The sequence below is a fragment of the Octopus bimaculoides genome, chromosome 11 (assembly GCF_001194135.2).
Source record: "Octopus bimaculoides isolate UCB-OBI-ISO-001 chromosome 11, ASM119413v2, whole genome shotgun sequence".
NCBI lineage: Eukaryota > Metazoa > Mollusca > Cephalopoda > Octopoda > Octopodidae > Octopus > Octopus bimaculoides.
This window is the reverse complement of record NC_068991.1, coordinates 54,104,928-54,114,592: the sequence shown is the minus strand read 5'-3', so window position 1 is coordinate 54,114,592 and position 9,665 is coordinate 54,104,928. Positions and strand designations below refer to the sequence as shown.

General features: G+C 34.1%; 1 protein-coding gene across 14 annotated transcripts in view; it reads right to left on the bottom strand.

Moving 5' to 3' along the window:
- Positions 1-9,665, bottom strand: part of LOC106881761 (uncharacterized) — a 129,387-nt gene that overhangs the window by 65,860 nt on the left and 53,862 nt on the right. For 13 of the 14 annotated variants that reach the window (XM_052971825.1, XM_052971830.1, XM_052971822.1 and 10 more), the window contains one exon: positions 2,752-2,874. In XM_052971825.1, the coding sequence (XP_052827785.1) occupies positions 2,752-2,871 (120 nt within the window). In that variant the 5' untranslated portion in view covers positions 2,872-2,874. Of the gene's footprint in view, positions 1-2,751; positions 2,875-3,439; positions 3,499-9,665 lie in introns of all 14 variants that reach the window. The other variant, XM_052971824.1, reaches the window with a different exon arrangement.

Below are 9,665 nucleotides of genomic sequence, written 5' to 3'. Positions count from 1 at the left end.
GTGTGTGTGTGTGTGTGTGTGTGTGTGTGTGTGTGTGTGTGTGTGTGTGTGTGCAGATGTACACTGGTGTGGCACAGTGAATTCTGTGCACAGGTGTAATGAACTTCCTCAGATATAACAGAATATGTTTCAAGACATGTGTTCACATCAAGAAACTTGCAGACCAAATACAAAACTGAAATGCTGAGAAACTGCTCCTGTTACTAAGTTAAAAGACTAAGTATATTACACAACAGTTTTTGCTGGAATTCAAAATATCAAATTCTATCTTACTAACGAAAGTATATTGAAACAAGACTGCAGGTTTCTGATAAAAATATACAAATACAGGTCATGAATACCTGTTAAAAACAGTTATGAATGAATTAATGCAATATAAAGAATTCAAATTTAACAAACCCTAAACAATTAATAATAATAATAATAATAATATGCAGCAAAATAAAACAGTAGTCTTCTACATGAAACAAAGATAAAAACCAAAAAATAAATAAACAAATCAAATTTAATTTATGCCTTCTAGCTTCGTTAAAGTAGCTTTGTCAAGATGAGTAATTCATTGTAAACTACTAGGTTTCTTAACAGAGTACTAATTAAAACTTAGTAGGAAAGTCACTTTCAACAACTGTACAAGAATGTGACCAGCAGCAGCAGCAGCTAGATTGTTTCTTTCTTTCTTTTATTTCATTTATTTATATATTTTTCATCAGCAACTTCCAAGTCTCGTTCTCTAGAAGGAAAGTGAGTTGTGGGGAGTGAAATAAAAGTAAGCTAAAAATGGAAACTAAGAAGATATACGGCATGAAATAACAACAGCAACATAGACTGCCTGGAACAATTAAAGCTATTTTCCACAAGTCACAAATGAAAAGCTATAAGGTAGAAGCAAAAGGCTGGAAAAAGTAGAGAGAAAATATGCAGCTTAAAGAGTTAAACAGACCTAAGTGGTATTTCAGTGCATAAGACAGGGCAAATAAAGTAGGCAACAAATACTAATTACATATCTGACAGCCGTATGTAACTGTGTGTGTGTGTGTGTGTGTGTGTGTGTGTGTGTGTGCGTGTGTGTGCGTGTGCGTGTCTCTCTCTCTCTCTCTCTCTCAAATGTGCCTGAAATATTTTGTGAAACAACATAGCAGTATCATTTTGTATGTAAAACTATTTTTTCTCCACTTGAAGAATACAAGAACATGCAGGGAATTTTCTCTAAATTAGTCATTCCAATTTCCTTATCAAGTGAAATATTCAAATATGGGAATATTTATAATAGCAGCATGTTTTGTTTTTCCCTTCCACTAATAACTATAATGTAATGCTCTTCCAGCCCCTCTTGTTTTGTAGAAATAAAAATGTAAAGTTGATTGCAATACAACTTGAACCTAACACAAACTACATGCTAGAACACACATATAGTCTGCCTTTTAATAATAATAATAATCTTTACTTTAGGCACAAGGCCTGAAATTTGATGGGACAATGCTTGCCAATTACATCAACCCCAGAAAATCAATTGATACTTATTTTATTGACCCCAAAAAGATGAAAGACAGAGTTGATCATGGTGGAATCTGAACTCAGAATGTAAAGCCAGGAGAAATGCCGCTAAGTACATTGTTCAAATCACTAACAATTCTGCCAGCTTGCTGTAGTAGTAGTAGTAGTAGTAGTAGTAGTAGTAGTAGTAGTAATAATAAATAATAATAATAATAATAATGGTTTCAAATTTTGGCACAAGGCCAGCAAGTTTGTGGGTTGGAGTAAGTCAATTACATCAACCCCTGTGTTCAACTGGTACTTATTTGATTGACCCTGAAGGGGATGAAAAACAAAGTAGACCTTGGTGGAATTCGAATTCAGAATGTAATGACGGATGGTATAGCAGGCATTTTGCCTGGCATGTTAACAATTCTGCTAGCTCGCCACCTTTATTACTACTAATAATAATAATAATAATAATAATAATAATAATAATAATAGTAATAATGCTTTCTACTAAAGGCACAAGACCTGCAATTTTGTGGGAGGGGACTAGTTGATTACATTGATTCCAGTGTTTCACTGGTACTTAATTTATTGACTCCCAAAAAGGATGAAAGGCAAAGTTGACCTTGGCAGAATTTGAACACAAAACATAAAGATGGAAAAAATGCCACTAAGCATTTTACCCAGAGTGCTAAGGATTCTGCCAGTGCACTGCCTTAATAATAATAATAATTATAATAATAATAATAGCAATAGTAATAAATATGCCAACCCATTTGATTTTATGGTGGTGTGCTTGTATATAAATCACTTTATATACCCATCAGCATGCCATATAACCATTTGTAGACAAGTGAAGTGATTATTTGTTACAGTTGTTTACAAAATTCTCTCCTTTTTGACAAATCTTGCCTTCATTTTTTTAACAGCAAAGTTTTCAAGAACTAATATTCCCAAAAATAAAGTAGAAAATGTGGGAAAAAAAATTTTTGAAAATGAATAAATGAAACCAGCTAAAATAAGAATTGTTTTTTTTTTTTCAATATCCATGGTTATAACTAAAATTATGTAACATTGATTAAATATTTCTTTTTTTTTTTTCCAAATGAAGAAATTAAAAGTTAATCTATTAAAAATATGAATAAAAAGTTTGATACAAACAAAAATGATTAAATATCTGCACAAAGGATAATATGCTAACAAATTGAAAAACAAATGGAAAGGAAAATGAAAAGTTTAAGAATTAAGAAAAATTCTAGAAAGACATACTTCATGCCTTTTCCGAAGAGCTTCATTCTTTTTTCGAATTTCCTCCATTTTTTTAGTCAATAAAGCTTCTCGTTCCTCTTTGGTGAGTATGTCCAGAAAAAGTTCTTTGTCGGCATTCATGTGCTATATTGTAAAAAGAATGAGGGGAAAAAAAAGAAACTAGTCAATGGACAGGTGAAATAATAAACTCACCTTTGTAATCATTCAATCAACTATACCTTTTCTCTATTTAAAGTATCTGCATGCATGTCTGTCTAAGAGTTGGCATGTAGGTGAACACGATGCTCACAGTAATTAATGAAAAGAATGCGAATACATGTCTTTGCACACAAGTGGAAATTATGATTGCCAAGACATTATAAAACAAAGAAAATTACTTTGAATATTGATAAGAAGACACTTATGATATGATAATTCAAAAGGAAAAAAATATATATAAATAAATTGAATGGGTTGCATATCAAAAATGATATTTTTCTTTAAAAAAAACATCTTTTTGGATTAATGTCTTTAAAGTTTAAATATTCACTTAATTGTCTAAACAATAACTTAATTCAAATAATTACATAATTAACGAGCACAGCTTAACAGCAAATATTACATTTCATATTTTAAAAATGCCAACTTTTAAGAAGGTTTAAAAAAATTTCTTTACATTTTCAATTTTTAACTGGATGTAATTAACTACCTGCATGTTGATGTCATCAGGTGAAAGGTGACCAGAACGTAACACGTTCAGCTGATTTCCTAAAAGTATACATAAATCTATGTTGTCTTTTAAATATTTGTCTCTCATATCAGTGAAATTTGAGAAACTTTCAAACTAAGTTCATTAAATGGGAATAAATGTACTGTCAAGAAATAATACTCCGTAAATTCAATCAGACATAACACAGAAATCAGGATATGTCCAGGGGATTGGTTGGTCCAGAAGTATTTGAAAGACAATGAAAAGATTAAAGAACATGAAGGGAGGAAGTACAAAAGAAGGAAGAGTGAACTGAAATCAAGGAAAAGTTAAGTCACAAGTTTCTTTACATTGTCACAGGGGAAAGGTGCAAAAGATGGAACAGCTTTAGTCTTTCAATTAGTACTAAGTGAGGTGTTAGGGGTTGGTACACAGTGTAGAGGTTCAAAGTTGATATTATTTATTTTTTTTTTTGTTTTTGTTTTGTGCTTCTAAGCTCAAAATCCAGAATAAACTTGAAATATTTCTCTTCATACTAGAACTAAAGCATCAATAATATACTGTTAGTTGAATGGTTGGCTCAATCAATAACCGTCCAACACTTCTTATTTTACTGAAGAAAATACTTTAGCATGAAATTTAATGATAAACACAAGTTATCTCCCTTCAACACTGAAAGATTTGCCAATGATATTAAAAGATTAAATTGCTTTTTTTTAAAAAAAGTGGATAGTTGTAAATAATTTAATGGCAAATAATTGAGTAAACTTCAATTTTTAATTGATTTATATGAGAGGATTAATTCATTTCAGAAGACTAAATTAACTACTTTATTAATACTTTCCAAATTAGAATATTAAGTTAGCTATAAATATATTTAAATTTAAATGCAAATTCATCTTACATTATGCAGTACAATAAATCATAAACTACGTCCAAAATGTTTTAATAATAGTGGAGTTATCTCCCATCTTAGCCCTTCCCAGGTTTTAACCCTTTGGCATTCAGATTACTCTATCAAACGTAATGATTATTTATTCAGTTTTGAATTAATCCTGTATTATCTTGCAGTTTTAAAATTTCAATGATGTGATTATATATGTTTAGAATGACATTTTAGGGTAGGTTTGAGAAACCAAATCTGGCCAGTTTGAAAACAAATAGAATATTTGGATCGGATATGGCTGGTTTAAATGCTGAAGGGCTAAAGACTTCTAAGGGAGTTTTTATATACTAAATGGTTGAATAATCTCAATTCAATATGTGTGAGACCCTACTATATTTGAATTAATGAGTCCAATAAATAATATTTGAAACTTGCATTTTCCTCATCAATTTAGATCCTTTGCTTAGATTACTTCTCCTTATTTTTATAAAATTACCGTATTTGAGGGCATAAAAGACACACAGGCAAAATAGCTTTTAGGCAAAATTAACCCTTTAACATTGAAACTGGCCATGTCTGGTTCAAATATTCTACTCATTTTATGGTGAAACAAGCCAGATCTGGCCTCTCACACCCACTCTACAATGTCATTCCAAAACCATACAATCATGCTATCGAAATCTACAAGTTACAAGATAATGAATGATTAATTGAAAAAATCTGAATAAAAAAGCATTTCATTGGATAAAGTAATCTAAATACAAAAGGGTTAAAGCATCATCATTTAAGATCTGTTTTCTATGCTCGCATGGGTTGGATGGTTTGACAGGAGCTGGCCAGCTGAAGCACTGCTCAGGCTCCATGCCTGTTTTGGCATGGTCTCTACGGCTGGATGCCCTTCCTAATGCCAACCATTTTACAGAGTGCAGTGGCTACTTTTACACAGCACTGGCACAGATGCATTTACGTAATACCGGTTCAAGTGCTTTTTTCATGGCACCAGCACCCACAAGCCCACAAAATTAGGAATGCACAGATGGAAAAGGATGCAGACGACCATGCTTTTACTTAACTAGACATGTCTTCTCTCACTGATTAGCTGGAGATGATCTTTAAAATGAGAATATCTGGAATAAACTCAACTGCTCTCACAAACGAGAATACTAAAAATGAACCCAACCGCTCTCAAAAATTAACTAAAAAAAAAAACAGGTAAAATAATCCAGAATCCTTGTCCGGTAACGGATAAATCCCAAAATCTAATCAGTTTGCACCAGTCACAAGGCCAAACATCCTTGAAAGTTTCGTCCCAATCCATCAAGCAGTTCTTGAGATATCTTGTCCACGGACAAACAAACAAATATGACCAAAAACAATACCTCTGCCTTCACTAAGGTGGAGCTAATAAAGTATCTTGCTAGAGGATACAATGTACTACCAGAAAGAAACTCATGGCCTTATGATCATGAGTAGAATACTCTAACCACTAAGCCATATGCATTCACTAGGAAGAGCACTATAAAGTCTTCAGAAATACATTATTCAATGTGACTTCCCTTTTTTTCTAATATACAAGTTGTGATCTGAGAAAACTGTTTGCTATTTCTAAAAGGTTGTGTGATCACACAGAAGCTCTTTCACTGGCTTGTCAAACAGATGGTAACTCTTGCAAGGATCAGCTGTCAAAATAACTCCAAGAAACAGAGATCTTGACTGCATAGGGGCACAAATTTAACAACAGTAGGAGAAAACATTGTACAAGTGCCTGGAAAAATCTAATTTTGTGATGAGATTGTTCTCTGTTCTTGGCAGCATAAACAAGGTTTTTATTTTCCATTTTGGGTTGACTGGTTGACAGAAAAGGATGAATCCAGATTGACACATTCACACGTTTGTAACAACATCACCAACTGTGATATCACACTTATATTTGTTTGTGAAACCAGTTGAAAGAATTTTAGTTTTGTCTGTACTGATTTTCAAGTTAATTATTAACATCATCATCATCATCATCATCATCATTTAATATCTACTTATCCATGCAAGCATGGAAAAGTCATACACACATCACAGCGGGCCTCTTTCGGTTTCCCCCATACCAAATTCACTCACAATGTTTTGGTCAGCCTGGGACTAAAGAGAAGACACTTGTCCAAGGGCTGAATTGTGTAACTGAACCCAAGACTACATAGTTAGGAAGCTAGCTTCTTTACCACACAGCCACATTTGTGCCTACTTTGCCTTAAAATGTTTGCAAGCTCACTCAGAATGATGTGAAGAACAACAGAGGAGATGCTCAAGATAGCAATGAAGAAGGCCTCAACTGAGGGGTGCAACAAAAAATCCAATTATTGTGGGACTAATAACTTTCCTCTCTTAACATGAAACTGGTCTTCATTGAAGTAGTGAGACACAGGCTGGAAAAAGTGGCACAAAATATAGGACAGAATTGTCTGTAACACACTAATAGAGTCCATAAAACATTGTCCTTAATAAAAGATTTCTAATATCATTTTCCAGTAACTGAGTATAAGATAGAATAGGTGGAAGCGCATGGCCTAGTGGTTCAGTTGTTACACTCACAATTGCAAGATTGTAATTTCAATTCTCAGACAGGGTGATGAGTTGTGTTCTTGAGCAAAAACACTTCATATCACATTGCTTCAGTTCACTCAACTGTAAATGAATAACTCTGCAATGAAATGGCTTCCTGTTTAGGGGAATGTCGTGATCTCAGTCACTTACATACCAAGGAAACCAGGTAATCTGCCCTACATATCCTAATGTCCAGGGGTTGATGATGATAATGATGATGAATATCCGATAGACAGACAATGTTTATTTCAAATTTTAAAAAAAGGGAGTGATCTCAACATCAGGGCTTAGCAGCATGATTCACCCAGCCCTGTCGTTTCAACAGTCACTATCATAGTTATTTGATGGGAAAATAGATTGATTCTTGAAGTGCATACACGTGGTTTATTGTCAGACAGTATAGCAGGGGTGATAACATTCTTTGAGAGACAAATATATAGTGAGAACGTGTTAATGTATAAATGTCTGAGTGTGTACATATATATATGTGCGCGTGTATGTGAAACACACACACATATAAACTTCCAGTTAAATTTATATAAGCCACTGTGGGCTACAGCTATTTCAACTGCTCATTTGTTAGTAAAGAGTCAGACAACTAGAATACAACACAGCTAACGTGAGTTAAAGCAGCCACTCAGTGCTACTTATAGCAAAACTGGCATGCTGGAGTGGGTCGGGGTGGTCAAATAACCAGACACAATCCACTGTCCATTACCACCACTCGACCTGTGGTGTCTTTACTGGACTTTGCTCAGTTGCAAGCATTCTGTGTAGGTCACTGGTCTAAAGATAACTTAATATATTGATACACTGTTTTCTACAAGAGAAGCTTAGGAGTCATTTTTATTCCTCCAGTCTACGGATCTCTGTAGAATGGACATGGAGCCTGTCCTTCCTTCCTCTGATTAAATAAAATAATCTTTTAAAATATAAGTAAATTACAACAAAACTTGATGCTCTTTTGGACTTTCTAATTCTGGACCAGATCTACTTAGACCTACATGATATACTTGATTTTATTCTGGTCACCCTGCTTGATTCACCCAGTGGCCACATCTTTCTTCCAGTCATCAAATTACACAAAGCAGAATCATATCAGCCTCACACAGCTATTAAGGGGTTTAACGCTTTTGATACCAATTCACCAAAAGCCAAGCTTATAGTTCTATGGTACAAACTTCTTCTTTTAAAGTGATTTAAATTAAAACCTTCCATCAAAATTCCATGTTAACCCTTTTTATATCAACCATCCTGAGACTGCCCGCAACAAATGTTTTGCTTTTAGAAGTTCATAATTAAAATCTTCCACCAAAATTTAGTCCATATTTTATGTTCCTAAGACTAGCTTAACAATAACAGAGTTATTTTACTAAATTCTTCATTATATTTAAAATTAATTGAAGTAAACACAGAATATCTCAACAGAAATATGGTAACAGACAGGTTAATTTATGTTCCAAACTCCAGATTAATTAACGAGAAATAATCTACAGGTGCCTCTTATACCCAGTTTTTAAATGATTTAAGAGGTATAAGAGACATCAATTGTTATGTGCAAGAGGGAAGACCATGCTGGTTTGGTCATGTGATGCGTGTGGATGAGGGAAGCTGCACAAAGAAGTGCCAAGCTCTAACTATAGAAGGTACCTATGGAAGAGGTAGACCCAAGAAGATATGGGACGAAGTAGTGAGAAAGGATCTTCAGACACTGGACCTCACTGAAAAAATGACAAGGGACCAGTAGATGTGGCAATTTTCTGTACTTGATAAGTTGTGCCAAACTAAATAAAATTGCTGTCTTCCACACATAGAGATTTGTCCTTTCAGGTGCCAGTGTCACTTAAAAAGCACCTATGCTGGTGCTGCATTAACGCATCTATACTGGTGCTACATAAACACACCTGTGCAGGTGGCACATGAAAAGCACCCAGTGCACTCTGTTAAGTGGATGGCATTAGGAAGGGCATCCAGCCATAGAAACCATGCCACAACAGACAATTGGAGTCTGGACAGATTTGCTAGCCAGCTCCATGTCAAATTGTCCAACCCATGCCAGCATGGAAAGCAGACATTAAATGATGATAATGATGATGATGATGATTAGTTTCAAAATTAATTCAAACACAAACAGTATATTTCAATATAAACATGGTGTCAAAAGGAGCAAGAAAACTAAAACTGAACCCTGTTTATCCTCCCAACACTAAACAAAATAATTTACTGTTTAAACTGGCACTCCGTTGGTTAAGACAAGGGCTCCAGATGATCCAATCAACAGAACAGCCTGCTCATGAAATTAATGTGCAAATGGCTGAGCACTCCACAGACACAGAATGTGACAAGGTTGGCCCTTTGAAATACAGGTGCAACTAATTTTTGCCAGCTGAGTGGACTTGCTTAAGGACAGAACATGCTGCTGGGAGTCAAACTCAGGATCGTGAACCAAAAGATCAGGTCATCTCATAAGTTCTGTCCGATTTTACCTTTTTTAAAATTGAATGAAATTTAATAGTATTTTAGAATGTCTAATGGAATTAAAAATTATTTTTATGCATTTGTATACATTTAAACTAATCAAATATTATTTTACAGAATAATAGAATTAAAATTTCTTTGATTAAAACCATTTCTGACATGGAAGTATCCAAAAAGGATTTGAGGCACATAATGCTTTATAAGTACAAAAAAGGAAACTCTGCAGCCGAAGTGACTCGAAACATACACACAGGGAAAGAATGCTTG